Source organism: Sodiomyces alkalinus, assembly GCF_003711515.1.
Source record: "Sodiomyces alkalinus F11 unplaced genomic scaffold SODALscaffold_10, whole genome shotgun sequence".
Lineage (NCBI taxonomy): Eukaryota > Fungi > Ascomycota > Sordariomycetes > Glomerellales > Plectosphaerellaceae > Sodiomyces > Sodiomyces alkalinus.
Window position 1 is genome coordinate 667,025 of NW_021167088.1, and position 15,284 is coordinate 682,308.

Here is a 15,284-nt window from a genome sequence, read left to right on the forward strand (position 1 = left end):
AAGACATGATCAAGGTATTGGACCGTACTTCGTAGTATGTGTACACTACGAAGTACAGCTTTGGTGATCATCGGCCTCTGCCGGTCAACAACCGGGACGACACCGAGTGCAGCCAATGGAATGGACGGATTTGCGCGGGACCCAAAGGGCTGGGGCCTCTTTCTCTGGGGCGGCACCGTGGCACACACGCTCAACTTCGTAATCGAGAATATACAACGTACAACACAGCAAAGGCGGCGGGGCGGCACTTGCACTTGACCCTTGGGCCCTTGCCCTTCGACCTTCGCTTCGACCTCTTCTTCAATTCGTTGACATCCCGCCCCCGGTTCCGGGTGTCTGTCCGCCCCTGCCCCGCCCTTTGTCTCTGAGAACCCGCATTTTTGTTCAACATCCCCAAAGGAAAAAAAAGTTGTTGACCTCGGCATCCATTTGGCTGGGAAAGGGAGAACAAGCTATGGACTCCCACATGTCTTGCCTTTCGCCATTCCTCATGTCGCACGCTCCACACTATTACGTAGGTATCTGTCAGACCAAGTCACACACATGAGAGGGCGAGACATGAAGTAGTAGTGTACAGAGTCTTGATAAACCTTGCTTATTTATGTCTTGACCTTTTCTATGATTCTTCCTTGTCTGTCCCCCACCTTCGAGTCTTTCCATCAATCCTGTCCGTACTCCTCGCGACATTCCTCCATACTCCCTACATACCTAGGAATCTCGGGCCATCCCTACTCGAACCCTGACCTATATTCACCTACGTACATACATCTATACATACAGCCCCGGGACTGCAAAGCCCGTTTCTTGAGCGAGTCCCCTGGGCTGCCCTGAATTGCGCTCCTCCCTACGACACCGACCCCAGCCATCCATAGGTTGCGAACCCGTACCTAGCGTCATGTTTTTCACGATGCCGTCTGGCGCCACCATCATCGGTGGACTGCCATCGTCAGCCCTCTTCTCTGTTCCCACAGGCCAGGAACCGTTGGGCGTCCCTCCGCCAGCCCCCGGCTCGAGCTCGACAACCTTCGCCATCCCAGACCACATTTACACCGCAGTGCTCGACGCCAGGGTCCCCATCACCATCGCGACCTTGTACGCCGTCACCGTGAAGTTGCTCAACCGCTACAACACGTCAAATGGCAAGAAGCCCTGGGCCATCAGCAAGACCGCGCCCTTCAAGGCCTTCGTCATCCTGCATAACCTTTTCCTCGCCGTCTACTCGGCCTGGACCTTCTGGGGCATGCTGGGAGGGATGAGGAGGACGGTTGTCAGCCCCATGGGACCTCACGGACTGGCTGCCACTGCCGATAGCCTTTGCCAGGTGAACGGCCCTCCTGGTTTCGGATATGCCACCGTCCACAGCGACACCCTCGGTCAATGGACAAGCTTCAGCGGCCCTGCCCCTCTGGGCAGCGACGGAGCTCCCAGCAGGGAAGTCTACGGTAGGCTCTGGAACGAAGGTCTTGCCTTCTACGGCTGGATTTTCTACCTCAGCAAGTTCTACGAGGTCCTGGACACCTTCGTCATCCTCGCCAAGGGCAAGCTCAGCTCCACCCTCCAGACGTACCACCATGCTGGTGCCATGATGTGCATGTGGGCCGGCATGCGCTACATGTCCGCTCCTATCTGGATTTTCGTCTTGGTCAACTCGTTCATTCATGCCCTTATGGTAAGCATTTGACCTCCTTTTCCTGAGCCCCGCTTCCGGTACGTCCGAAGAGAAAACACTAACAGTCGTATTCCCTAAATTAGTATACTTACTATACCCTAACGGCCTTCAACGTCCGAGTGCCGACGCCCATCAAGCGCTCCCTCACCACGATGCAGATCATGCAGTTCGTCCTCGGCGCCTCCTTCGCCATGCTACACTCTTTCATCTCCTACACCATCCCCATGGTCGTCCCCGTCGAGAACGCGGCCAAGGCCGCCGCCGCCAGCTCCCCCGCCGCCGGCGCCGTCGTCACCACCACCCTCGGCGCCCTCGACAGCCTCAGGCAGCTGATCACCGGGGGGCTAGACGCCGCCGTCGCCTCCCCCGTGCCCACGGCCGAGAGCGTCGCCGCCGCCGCCGCCGCCGCCGCGTCGTCATCGTCGTCTCAGACCGAGACCATCTTCGTCACCCAACCGTGCATCACCACGAGCGGCGAGACCTTCGCCATCTGGCTGAACGTGTTCTACCTCGCGCCCCTGACCTACCTGTTCGTCATGTTCTTCATCCGCAGCTACCTCCGCCGGAGCAGCGCCGAGTCGTCGCGCCAGGTCAAGGGCAAGCCGCGCCGCCAGAGCAACGTCACCTTGGCCGAGAAGGCTGGCTGGGATGCCGCTCGGGACGTTAACCGGGAGATCTACCACAATGGGTCCGAGGAGGGCGGCCTTGCGGAGAAGACCAACGGCAAGGCCAGGTACTAGGTGAAGGCTTTGCTTTTGGGGCGGAAGCTTGGTTGAGAGTCAACGGAGTTGCCTTACTGGCAGCGGAGATTGGCCCGAGAGGTACGGAAAAAAAAAAGGGGCGTTTTTATGGGATTAAAGAAAACTAACTCGGGTTAATCGAGGGGCGGACTGTATGGATTTTACCGGTATGTCTTGACGTATAATTTTGAAAATGACGATGGCGCTTCGTTTATACCGAAAAAGGAGAACAAAAAGATTCAAAAAAAAAATAACATAATAACTATCAGCGTTAATACTTCAACGGCTGTTGTCCATGGAATCATCCCGTTGGAAAGCAGAATTGTTCTCTCCTGTCGCTGCTACTAGTCATTAGTCGTACCACATGTCAATCAGCGCATTGTCTGTCCTCGTGTAATAATAGACTGGCTAGGTGCTGTAATTCATCATCAACATGGCATGGCTTATTCATTTACGCATCTACAGGTGGTTGGGGTCAGATTATATCGCCTGAGCTCAGTATATTGACCGCGCTATGTACAACACATAGCTTTAGCAAGTCATGGCAGTCCAGTTCTCAAATGCCTCCTCCAGGTGTATGATCCGGCAAACCAAAATAAAGCAACAAGATCGATCAGTGTGGCAGCTACAAAAGCCAAGCCCACATATTCCCGCTTCCCGCCGTAAAGGGGGATAAGATGGCGAGGGGGGCCAAGTACGCTGCGAAAAGATGATCCGGGGTATAACCTCCCATGTGTCCCGAGCCAATTGCATTCCTCTTTCTCTTCATCGCAGACTTGGTAGGCTGAAAGCCGTGGCCGTCGTTGGGAGAGGTAAACGCCTCCCCTGGCATGTCGTGGAGGGGTAAATGAAGAAGCAAAACCAAAGAAAATAGAAAAGAAAACTGAACGAACAAAACAAAAAAAGCAATCTCGGTCCAACGCCGCGCTGAAGGTGACACCAGCGACCCAATGTTCCAGTAAATAGCAAACGGAACGATGAGAGTGTGAAAACAAAGAATCGCTCTCTATATGTGTTCGGAAATTCGGATGATTAGGGGATAGGGAGGGTTGTCGCGGTCTGCGGTTGGCGAGACAAGGAGAGGAGCCAAAAATTCCCGCTCACTTGTCCACCTACTCGCTGTTGTGTGGTGTGTTGTTGGGGGGGTTTTGATACCAATGGAGGAATGTCTATCTGTGTCTATGGTCGTCCCAGTCATAGGTCGGTCGGTCGTTTGCCAAATCGTCAAGAGGATGCCCGCTCGGTTATGTTTTTCGATCCCAGTCTCCACGGCTTCGGATTCCTGGTAGATCTCTCCCGTAGGTGTACGAGGGGATCTGAAAAGAAATCGTGTTGCAAAAAAAGTAAGAAAAAAAGAAAAGAAAAAAGAAAAAAAAAGAAGAAGAAAAAACGTATTGTGCCGTGTTGCGTCGTGCTATCGTTTTAGAACGTGCTCCAGCTCCAATCCCTCGGCACACTGGCAGCTGCCTCGGCGGCTCTCGCATGACCTAGTGTCGCACTCGAAGCGGCGCTCATGGGGCTGCTGGTAGCGATGGGGCTTGTGGGCGCGGTCGAGGGGGCCGTCGAAATGTGCCCGTTGACGGGCGAGTGGTCGACGGAGGAACCTCGCTCGCTGCTAGCCTGGCTGTTGTTTCGGCTCTTCCATGCGACGAACTCAGAGAAGCAGTGGGCGCAAGAGCGGGAAGGAGAGGCGCGCGGGTTGTAGTTGCAGTCTTGGTCCAGGGGGATCGCGTACGACGAGTGAGGGTCGCAGAAGATGTTGCCGCATTTCCGGCAGTGGTGACGGCGGTAGAAGTAGTTGAACGCTCGCTTACATGTCGGGTCATCGCAGATGGTGGATAGGGCATCGGGCTGTTTGTTACAAGTTGCGTTAGTCACACCGAACACACGTATGCAAAAGACGCGTTCATGTCGCTATACGAGGCTCGTGAGAGCTTCCATTGGACTGCAGAGTGGGGCCCGGGGGGGGGCGACAGAGGATACGAGGGACGAATTTACCTTCCAATGTTTGCGGGTGGGCTCGCCTGTGGCCTGGGGGTAAAGACTCGGGTCAAGGTCGGCATCGAGCTCCTCGTTGCTGTCGCCTGTGGCGCGACGGCCCAGTCGTGAACCGAAGACGCCCAAGCCGGGAATGTTGATGAAGCTGTTGCTGGCACGGCGTAACGTGAGCTGGGGACCGTCGGCAGGGCCTTCATTTTGCAAAGACCGAGGTAGCTTGGAAGGGAATCGGGTCGGGCGCAGTGCAGCAGGCATAAAGAGAGGCCGCGATTGGCGTGCGCCCTGGAAGCGGCCGGTAGGTGTTGTTGGGGAATTGTGGCCCGAAGTGCTCGACGGCGAGATTTGTTCTTGCTGGGAGTGGGAGGTTGGCGGAATTTGATAAGAGTGGGAGCGCCCATGGGAGATATAGGGATGATTTTGCGGCGCTTGGTGTGTCGGCGCAAAGTAGTGGGAGGGCGGTGCTTGTTGGTTGTGGAATGGAGCGGGCATGATGAGATCAGCAGCCATAGTCGCGATGAGAGTCTTACTCAGGCCGTGGCAGTCGAAAGACGTGGTGTGCTAGTCGTGTGATTTCTCGACTTGGTTTTGAGCTGCAGGTAAGCCGAGGCGTCGTTGAATTCGTCCGACCGATCTATGAGTTGGGTCGAGAACAGCTTCGGCTACGACGCGTTGGCCATTCCTCGGTATTGATAACAAGACCGTTAAGTTATGTGATCTGACCCCCCCGTTTCAGTATATAATTGGTGACTGCAGTAGTGTCCTCGTTAATCAATAAGAATAAGGGGAATGTTCTGAGAGATTTATGTCAAGAGCTGAGAACTCGATATTCGTAAATCTCGTAAACGGTTTGTGGGTTGAAAGTGAGCGGTAAGCAAGAGGGAGGGGGTGGAGAGGTGAATCATGGGTGTGGGAGGCGAAGAGGAGGGCTTTCTATTGGTTTTATCAGTGCGGTAAATGGGGGAGGCCCAGCACCCGACGCCAAGGGAATTCACTGTAACAGCGATTCAGAAGTGGAGTCTTAGGGGGGGGAGAGGGGAGAAGGCGGGGGGGCTAATACTAACGTACGGTACAGACCTAACCAATAGGTAGTAAATACCTTACTGAGTTAGGTACCTACAACGGTAGTCCTGGCAAGGGCTGGGCGGGGCGTGCCTTCCATGCTCTCATGGGCATGGAACTAGGATCAGGATAAGGTACTTACATGTCCGCCACCGCCTGAGCAACAAAAGAGTACCTAGATACCTTAGGTATGTACAATATCCACAAGTCGTGACCAGACATGCCAGCATCGCAACTCATTACTGTACACAAGAGTTAATTATACGTGCATCTCTCTATTCCATGAGATACGGGGTCGCTTCATGGGTAGGTAATAATGACCCGTCTCCGCTGTTCTTTTGACGAATGAGGGGATTTGGGTGCATGTCTTCGATCACAGAATCTCAGACCGATGGGCACGGCGCAACGACACCGATAAGCAACCTTTCCAGCCTGCCTTACACTATCCGGCTGCAGCTCCAAGCGCCGATACCAGCAGTGTCCTGCATGTCAATATGCGGTCATGTCTTGTCAAGAAATGACATTCAGTGAGCAGACGGGGAGAATAAGCCGGCAGCCATCGCCATCAAGTTATCTTGTCAAGTTATCTTGTGCGACTACTGTCGAGTGATTTCGACAAATGGTCTGCAGAACCCGGGTACCTATCCGTACTGTAAAAAGCCAAGCAAGCAATCATCATCTCGCATTTGACGAAGATGAATACCTACACGTGTGGAAGAGGCATATTGATGAGTATGGAGTTGAGCAGGGGCACTGCGTGTACATAAGGTACGGAGAGCATCTGGATTGGTAAGTGACATGTCATCTCTTGATATCAAGCAACGGGCGGCTTGCAGAATTTCCTGATCGATCCTCTTTTAAACTGAAGATGCAACACTGTGCCAAGGGTTACATCGCATGCTGGGGTATTAGGAGGGGGGAGGGGAGATATCGAGTCGGTCGGGTCAAAGCATTGTCGTCTCCGTCTCCCGACTTGGCTCGTCCGAGCATCGACGTCCAAGTTATTAACCTTTTATCCATCTTCGGCAGCAATCCGCTATGCACGCCTAGTTAGTGCGACGCACGAAACTGTACCTACAGTTGGGACACATTCAATGGAATACCGAGTGATAATAGATGACAATACCATTCCTATGCAGGTCGCCATGCCAGTATTCGTGCGTATAACGTACGCAGCAATTATGTCGTGGGATGTTCCTCAAACTGCTCCGAAGATACGCCGTGCTCAAATCTCCTCCCCACTCACTAAGCAGGACCGCCTCCAGTGTCGCGTGATCACCCTCTTGGCTTGAGCATGCTATTTACGAAGTACGGGAGTACGAATAACTTCTCAAACTGACATTATCTCGCGGAAGCTTGCGCGCCTTCCTCTCCTCTCCCCTCCCAGAACCATCTCCTCTCGCCCGAGCTCTGAGCTATGTTGAGATGCACGATGCACGATGCACGATGCACGATGCACGACTCAGCAAAACACGGGTAGAGTTCGAGGCACTTTGCGGCTTGACTCGACTTTTTAGGGCGTAGGACCCTCAGAGTTGGTGGGCCCAGGCGATTCGCCGCCGTTCTCCCTTTTTCGGTAAATTATTACATACCTACCTGTTCTAGTGTATCACTTCGGACCGCGGACGGAATGCGATCGACGCTTGTCGTGGTCCGACTGAACGCTAATCCCAGACGACTGGTAAAAGACCGAGGACGACCCGCCAACTCCGACCACAATTACTAGAAACGACCAGCCAATAGGACGATACCGAGGCACCAGGTCGCCGTTCTGTTGCGTAGGTCGGTACGGAAGTAGGTATTTCAAAGACTGAAGCAAAAGAGCAACGTTGCCGAGACGCACTTCGTACGCTCAATGTACTCGCGCTCAGCCCCAGGAGTCAAACAAGCCCACGGCCGACGCAACTCCAGTCGAAGAGTTGGCAATGTGGTGAAATTACTGATTGATTGACCCCCGATGTTCGAGAAGACTTGGTACTGGGTAATGGTTTGTCCTTTTCATGAGGTATAAACTCCGAACGGGCCCTTGTTTTTAGGGTGGAGATAGTTAGCATCACAGCCTCGATACGCTTTGCTCCGTATAAACGGTCCCACAATGGCCCTCGCGGACCCCGGCAGACACGCGAGCATGGAAGCGCTGACGACGATGTTCGGACAATGTATCTGGTCTCCGGGTGTGGGTTCAGGAGAAACGGACTTGCCACGGACTTGCCACCAATTGACAAGACGACGTTGAGATGCAAAGGAGCAATGCTTGCACTTGGGTTGGTTCTCGAGACCAATGTTAGTGTATGTACGGAACGTGATCCCCTATTCCCTCCCTGCTTTGGCTTGTCTGGTCATGTCGCGCAAAGAAAGTGTCCGACAGTACGGTAAGTACGGTAACTCGCATGGCCTCGCTTATGTATGCTAGCCGTGGACATCAATTAATCAATCCACTTCAGACCGTTCCCAAGGCCGGAGAATGACAGGGAGGGACTGAAGTTGTGGAAGCAAAGGGAGACAGCAGATCGATCTTGCCGAATGTTTCTTCCCACTTCAATACCCTTCGTGTAGGTATTTCGGTTTGACCCGGATGGCGGCACGGCAGCGCCGTTTTCCTGGGAAGATGCAGACCCGGAAGAGATCGGCGATGTGAGCAGTTACACTTCGGAACTTGGCACGTTGACCGGCATCTACGAAGTACAGAGTATTAGACCCTATCCGGGTACTCCGTACCCTCCGACCTTTTGTTTACGTTGCAAGTGATACACCTATCGAGTTTAGATATTGAGGATGTGGTAGCCGGAGACTTGGCATAACACTTCCCAATGCCATGTCTTTCTTACATGGATAAACGTCGTGGTAATGTGTTGTCTTGTATTCTCGCAGTTGAATAGAACGAACCCTGCAGCGGTTGTTCAGAGTGCTGAAGTCCTGTGTGAAGGTGTATAATAAGGTACAGTTGTAAGGTAAAGTACCCAGTACATGCAATGCAGACTATACGGTAGGTACCTACCTAGGTACTATTATGTACCGCACCTCGGCTTGGCATTGGTGGACCATGGTCCGTGCGCTTGCAGAACTACGCCGGAAGTATCGGCCTGTTACATCGATCGCAATTACAAGAACGGGCGTCGACTCGCCCAACACTGGCATTGTTATCGTCGAAATATTATTGGTTAGTGGTAAATCTTCCTAGGTACCCAACAGTTACGCCGTAATCATTAGGTATTTCGTACCTCAGTTACGACGGGGCAACTGCGTAGAACCATTCGGTAATTAATTAATTACTCCCTCTGTACTCTCTCCAAACCACCGAGTCGTTCTCAATTCCCCCGAGACGTCGAGACTGATTGTGTCTCATCAGAAGAGCCGCATCCGAACACTATGTCCTCCTCTCGCCAGTCCCATAGATCATAATGAGCATGATGGGTGCCAATCACTGCCTTGACAGGACTTTGACCTCGAGTCTGAGAAGTTTCCACCAGAGCGACTCCAGTTCCATAGAGCTTCAACTCGCGCCTTCGATTAAGAATCACACATTTCGCATCATCCATCAGTCTTGATCTTGGCTTATCTCGATTCTCGAGTTCAAGTCCCCGGTAAAATCAGACGGGCGTTTTGATACCCGTTCAGATACATGTGTACCAAGCCCAACGTCGTCATTTCTGGAGGCTTTTTCTGTCGATCCTTCAAACTATATGACTTCATGTGTGCATTAGTATGGCTTCAATACGTGTACCGAACTTAGCAAATGAATAGATCAAGTCGAGATGAAAATCAATTGAGCCTAATTAGATATTCTCTCCGTTTTGGGAGAGCTCACGGGAGTGGACAAGACGATAGTGATCCCCAAAGGTATTCTCATGATTCCCGTGTACCCAACCCTTTGCCTCTGCTTCGTACAGTGATCTGGGTAGAAGACATTCTCCAACCATGACGTCGATCCGATCAGGAGCAGAAGGTAGGTAGCAGATGATCTCAGGTGGACATGTTCCTGGTGGGAGTTGGGCTCTGAACGTCGAACGTCGAAGCTGACGCCTCACCAGGACTAAAAAATGACAGACGACAACGACGCTGCGGGCTGAAGAATAATTGCTGCAAGTCCCGCTTGCGTTTTGAGGCTCCTTGAGCTTGAGGTCATCACTGGAGCGAGTACGAACACTCCGTGGGCTAGTCACAACGAACAAGGGAAACGATATGAAGCACGTTGATATGATGCAAGGCAAGAAGGATGTGAGAATGTCCCATACTGGGAAGAGACTCAAAACTCGTAAGCGAACCGCTCGAACGGAACAACACCCATCGGTCGTTTGAGATGCGTCGATGCAGTGCTGCGACCCTGTGAACGGCGTTCAGGTCTTTTGATGCCTGCCGATGCAACTAGCTTAACCCTTGTAGCATCAAGTCATGGACCGTGACAAGCTTTCACGGCATCTCCCATCGTCCGCTTTTCCCGCCGTCCTTCAACGCGACCCTCAACCCACTGATGACCATCCCCTTATCCACCGCCTTGCACATGTCGTACACCGTCAACGCCGCCGTGCTCGCAGCCGTCATGGCCTCCATCTCCACCCCTGTCTTCCCGTCGCACGTAACGGTTGCCTCAACCTGGAGAGCATTGTCTCCACTGGCTTCGTCGGAACCGCAGTGATCAAGGCCCTCTCCACTAGGTGGCTCCACCGTCACCTCCCCTGCTGCTGCTGCTGCTGCTGGTGGTGGTGGTCCAAGCGATGTTGATGATGGAGGTGGGGCGTGTCTTGTAGGATACAGCTCCACGCTAACATGAGAGAGTGAAATGGGGTGGCACAGCGGTATCAGGTCCGCGGTCCGCTTGGCGGCCATGATGCCGGCGATGCGCGCAACGCCAAGGACGTCTCCTTTCTTCATCTGGTTGTCGTGGATGAGGCGGAGGGCCGTGGGGTTAGAGAAGGTGATTGTGCAGACGGCCTTGGCGATCCGTGACGTGGATTTCTTGTCTGTGATGGAGACCATGTGTGCTGACCCCGAAGGCGTTACATGGGTGAGTTTCTTCTGGGCATTTTCGTTCTCCTTTGGTTCAGGTCTTTCGCCCTGTCTTGTTGCGTTCCTTTTGGTCTCTCTTGCTTCGTCTTCCTCCTTCTTCTTATGATGGCTGTTGTCCTGGCTGTCCGGTCGGGTGCTAGTAGACATGAGACGGAGTTGTTGGCCGGCGGTGGGTAGAGACGAAGCACCGGGTAAGAAACCGAATCCAGGGACAGTGCGAGAACATGTTCGGAGAAAATACTGCGAAATAGGAAGCACGGTTTTCATGCCTTGGACCTCAGGTGATGCTCGTGATGAGTGGGATGAGAGAGCCATCGAGTCTATATAATCAGACTATTTAGCTCCTGTCCTGTCTGTCATACATGCGTTCTCGATGGGATTTCCCAAAGCAAGGCCTCGCATCATCATGTGCAAACCATGTCCATTCATAACGCCATACCCAATGCATCAAACCGGCCGATAAGGACAACAACCAAGCGAAAAGGCTGGTGGTGGCGGGGTGGAAAGTGGAAATATATGAAGAAAAAAAGCGGAGGAGAAGAAGCAGGCCAGGCCATTTTACCCACCTATCAAGATCATAGGCCGATTCTTCATGTGTTCCAGCTCCCCTAAGCCCGCGTGCTTTTCCTCCTTCCCCTTGACTGCCATTCCAATGACGTTAAGAAGCTCCGATTCGGTTGGGACCACCCCAAGAGGTCGACTGTCTGAGCCTGCCAGATCCTGGCGGCGGTTCATCTCCATCTGCTTCATGGCCTCAAATGCGGCCTCGTCAATGGGCTCTCCTCCGTTGGACTGCCGTATGATGTCGCGCAGAGAAACCTCGTCGTTCCCGAAGAGGCACACTTTGAGATTACCGTCGCTAGTGATGCGGAGGCGGTTGCAGGTGCCGCAAAAGTTGTGCGTCATGCTGGTGACAAAACCGACGCGGCCGGTGAAGCCGGGGACCTTCCACGTCTTGCTCGTGTCGTTGGGATGGTCGCGGACCTTGTGAAGACCCGGATGCGCGGCGCGGATGGTGTCGAGCATCTCTGCGTAGGCGAACATCTTGCCCTCGTTCCAGCGGTTACCGTCGAAGGGCATGTACTCTATGAAGCGAACCTCGACGTCGTGGTCGCGGGTCATGTCGACAAAGGAGAGGATCTCGCGGTCGTTGCGGCCCCGCATGACGACGCAGTTGATTTTGAACTTGATGCCGGCGCCATGGCGGTTGAGCTCGAGGATGCGGTCGATGCTCTTGCGGACGGCCGAGAAGCCGTCGCGCCGCGTCATGATCTGAAACTGGAAGGGGTCCAACGTGTCGAGGCTCAGGTTGATCCCCGTCAGGCCGGACTCGACCATGGCGTCTAGTTTGCGGTGCAGCGAGATGCCGTTGGTGGTGAGGCACAGTTCGTGGAGACCGTGCGGGCGGAGGGTGCCGAGCTGACGCATGAGCGGCACGATGTCGCGGCGGACGGTGGGCTCGCCGCCAGTCAGTCGGATCTTAGTGACGCCCTGGGAGACGAAGACGGAAGAGAGCAGGAGTATCTCTGGGGTCGTCAGGAGCTCCCGAGTGGGTGACAGAGGAACACCGTCCTCGGGCATACAGTAGAGGCATCGTAAGTTGCACCGTTCGGTGACGGATATACGGAGGTAGTCGTGTTGCCGACTGAATGTGTCGGTGAGAAAGTCGGAAAACGGCTTCGCGTTCTTGATAGCCTCACGTCGTTCGGACGCCGGTGCGGACCGAGGGGCGTTCGGTGTGGCATCCGATATGGCTGCTGCATGGAGGCGCCTCCTTGTTTCCGGTCGCCGTAGCAATGCTGATGGACGCGCCGGTGTCGTTGGCGCGGCTAATTGTGGCGGTGGTTGCACTCTAGGCCAGGCGGGCCAGGACGCCAAAGACGTCGCTCGCACGACTCGTGTTGGGAGAGCGTGCGCCATGGCGGATGAGTTACTTCTTTCAGAGCTTGAAGCGGCGCCCTCTTCTCCTCATTATCCAACGCCGACGTTAATCGATGAGTGGCTGATGGCTGAAATAATTACGGAACTCGCTGAATCGACCACCAGGCGAATAACTTGTGCAGGTGAAAAGGACGGTGTAATCCCATCAAGATAATATTATTTCCAAGTTGGCATTATGAAGTGGATGAATGTTTGATCGGAAAGTGGCGATATCCTAAGATGTATTTTCAGTAGGTAATCCATATCGCAATGTGAGAACGGCACGGAGAAGAGTCGGAGATGCTTGGACTTGAAATCCGACCTCGGGCGGGGTACCGTTGTATACGTATCCGTACGTAAGTATCAGCTACATATATTACTCCGTGGAAGCCACCAGTTTCAAGTGTTGTCTACTTCTTGTGTTCTGAAGGAGGTAACCTGTAATGTGCGGTGGACAAGCGAACGTTTTCTTTTGCTGCTTGCCGCTTCGCCGCTTCGGTGACCACAATCATTACCTAAGAACGGATACGGACGTTCCCCGCACTAGTCCTAAACAGGAAGCATGTAAATATTTGGATGGAAGGAACAATCGTGACCAGATGAAAATCAATGGAAGGTGCAACTCGTTATCGTTGATTGCTGTTGCACATATTATCCTCCTGGCGCGCCATCTCAAGATACCTGGACAGTCCTTCTCCGTACCTTCCCGAATTCCAAAGTCCACATTCTTTTCTTTCTTTCTCCTCATCACCCTCACCAACATCACCAACATCACCACCAACATCATCACCAACATCATCACCAACGACGCGACATGACATGACCTGGTCGAGATATTGAACTCTTCGGGTGGAATCTAAGCCTGTGTCTTCTCTCGGGACGCCCTAATCATTAATCAGAAGTCACTCGATGAACTATCCCTGACACGTCTTGAGGTTCTCACCAACAGGCGCGATGCATGTCACACCGGCATTCAAGTGTGAGCCCGTCCATCTGGAATCACCTCACCCTTCACTCCCCGCCCTGCCACTACCTCCTTCTTTTCACCAGAACTTCTTTCACCAACCATGTCTAACGCGGGGCGTCTGTGTTCCAGCTTCGCCTCACTGTGCTCCGAGCCCGAACGGATCATTTGTTGCAACGCTGTTTCCGTCCAAAATACAGATCCGGTCTGTTCAGAGCCTTGAGACGGTCTCTGAAGTTCTTCTACCTCCCGACGTGACTGGGCCTGCATCTACTTTGCAGTGGTCCCCTACTTCTTCTAGGCTCCTCGTTGCTCTTGCCGACCAGGTTCATGTCTTTTCAGCTCTCGATGACGGTTTCCGTGCCACCATCCGCCTTCCAGCCTCGGGGACCTCCAAGCCGACACTCGTCCAGTTTGGGGCAAGTGATACAGAGGTCTGCGTCTGTTTTCAGTTTGGTCGCACGTTCACCGTATTCAATCTCGTCTCTTCCAAATCCGTTGAGATCAGCAACCCCAAGTTTCACCACGCGTCTTCCGCTCCACGGGGCTTCGCCTTTCGACCTGGTTCCCGGCACCTGGCCTTGATGACCCGAGCTACTGGAAAGGATGTCGTCAGCATACACCACCCAGTCACACGTGACGTAGAAAGGTCATGGCACCCGGATACCATTGACGCTCAAGGCCTCGTCTGGACTCCGGATGGCCGCTGGCTAGTAATATGGGAGTCTGCATCGCAGGGCCGTAAGGTGTTGTTTTACACACCCGATGGTCATCTCTTCAAAGTGTGGTCTGGGCCTTCTGGATTTCTCGCCGACGAGAAGGACTACGATTTAGGAGCCGGCGTTAAATTCTGCCAATCCAGCCCAGATGCACGTCGTATCGCCATTGGTGACCATACCTGCAACGTTTATATCCTCGATGCGGGTGCCGTTACCGAGGCTTCGAGGCTGCGCCACCCTTCGGTTATTTCCCCAAAAGATACAATCCAGGTAGGTACCCTAACGAAACAGCACTCGGAGAGGACAGAGAGACGGTCAGAGGCATTTGGCAGTGCGCAGCAAGCTGATAAGGCGTAGATTTGGCAGGAACAGATTGGGCCCGGCCCGTCGGGTCCCTCCACACATGCATTCGTCCGAGCCAAGCAAACCGTGTCTGCCCCAACTTTCCAACCAAGTGGCAGTGGCACGGAACTTGAGGTAGGCTGTGCCTCAGCAGCGTTCGATTCGTCGTCATCTCTTTTAGCCACAAAACTGGAGGAAGCCCCCAGTACCATCTGGATCTGGGATCTCGTCTCCTCCGAGCTCCGAGCCGTCCTTATATTTCACGCTAGCATCTCAGACTTCTCTTGGCATCCAGATATGCGCGAGCTTCTGATGATTCGCTGCGAGGGTGACAGCTACAGTGGCCTACTGTTTGTGTGGGACCCGTTATGGGAAGGGCCCAGAACCCTGGACTTCGGGTCGCACATGCCCGACTCCAAGATTGGCGGCAAAACACAATCGTCATGGGTCACTTGGCCGGGCCAGCCTGCAGTGTTGTTTTTTGGGAACACGAGACACTACATGATCGCGACGCCTGCACGATCGGAAGAAACGCCTGCACCGTGGCAGGATTTCCAAATCGGAGACCGAAGCCTTGGCAAGAGGAAAATCGAGTCTCCTTCCCCCAGGCAAGGCGGTGGGACTGATGGTTTATTCCCACTTAACGACGAGCTGTCTTGCGTCGATGACACCTTCTCATTCAAGAAGTGACGAGAGAGGAGCAAGCATACCTGCGCCCTCCACCTCGTCTTTTTGCGACAAGCCACCCAGCCAGGACATGGTACGTCTGCGCCATTCAGCTGCGCCGTACGTACGGCGAGTGCTCAGCGGGCCGCGGAAGACAACGTCACAGCCGTAGAGAAATGGGATGCATCTCCTTCGCTCTG

At 53.7% G+C, this 15,284-nt stretch overlaps 6 protein-coding genes across 6 annotated transcripts; 4 read left to right on the top strand and 2 right to left on the bottom strand.

Moving 5' to 3' along the window:
* The first annotated feature begins 492 nt into the window (after positions 1-492).
* Positions 493-2,883, top strand: SODALDRAFT_381147 (hypothetical protein). The gene is made up of 2 exons (XM_028615150.1): positions 493-1,669; positions 1,753-2,883. Exons 1-2 carry the CDS (start codon positions 896-898, stop codon positions 2,407-2,409), a joined length of 1,431 nt encoding a protein of 476 aa, XP_028463669.1. The 5' UTR covers positions 493-895; the 3' UTR covers positions 2,410-2,883.
* A 948-nt stretch (positions 2,884-3,831) lies between these two features.
* On the bottom strand, positions 3,832-4,914 carry SODALDRAFT_320358 (hypothetical protein; the record flags this gene model as incomplete). The annotated part of the gene is made up of 2 exons (XM_028609526.1): positions 3,832-4,260; positions 4,408-4,914. 2 exons carry the CDS (start codon positions 4,912-4,914, stop codon positions 3,832-3,834), a joined length of 936 nt encoding a protein of 311 aa, XP_028463670.1.
* A 915-nt stretch (positions 4,915-5,829) lies between these two features.
* On the top strand, positions 5,830-6,758 carry SODALDRAFT_362711 (hypothetical protein; the record flags this gene model as incomplete). Its single annotated transcript, XM_028614485.1, has 4 exons — positions 5,830-5,993; positions 6,097-6,198; positions 6,286-6,460; positions 6,606-6,758. The coding sequence occupies 4 exons, from the start codon at positions 5,830-5,832 to the stop codon at positions 6,756-6,758; spliced, it is 594 nt and encodes a 197-aa protein (XP_028463671.1).
* A 3,955-nt stretch (positions 6,759-10,713) lies between these two features.
* Positions 10,714-12,666, bottom strand: SODALDRAFT_328255 (molybdenum cofactor biosynthesis prote). The gene has a single exon (XM_028610643.1). It carries the CDS (start codon positions 12,391-12,393, stop codon positions 11,032-11,034), a length of 1,362 nt encoding a protein of 453 aa, XP_028463672.1. The 5' UTR covers positions 12,394-12,666; the 3' UTR covers positions 10,714-11,031.
* A 170-nt stretch (positions 12,667-12,836) lies between these two features.
* Positions 12,837-13,211, top strand: SODALDRAFT_362713 (hypothetical protein; the record flags this gene model as incomplete). The annotated part of the gene is made up of 3 exons (XM_028614486.1): positions 12,837-12,891; positions 12,993-13,009; positions 13,113-13,211. 3 exons carry the CDS (start codon positions 12,837-12,839, stop codon positions 13,209-13,211), a joined length of 171 nt encoding a protein of 56 aa, XP_028463673.1.
* A 136-nt stretch (positions 13,212-13,347) lies between these two features.
* SODALDRAFT_337131 (WD40 domain-containing protein) lies at positions 13,348-15,108 on the top strand (the record flags this gene model as incomplete). Its single annotated transcript, XM_028612653.1, has 3 exons — positions 13,348-13,372; positions 13,490-14,346; positions 14,434-15,108. The coding sequence occupies 3 exons, from the start codon at positions 13,348-13,350 to the stop codon at positions 15,106-15,108; spliced, it is 1,557 nt and encodes a 518-aa protein (XP_028463674.1).
* Between the last annotated feature and the right edge of the window lie 176 nt (positions 15,109-15,284).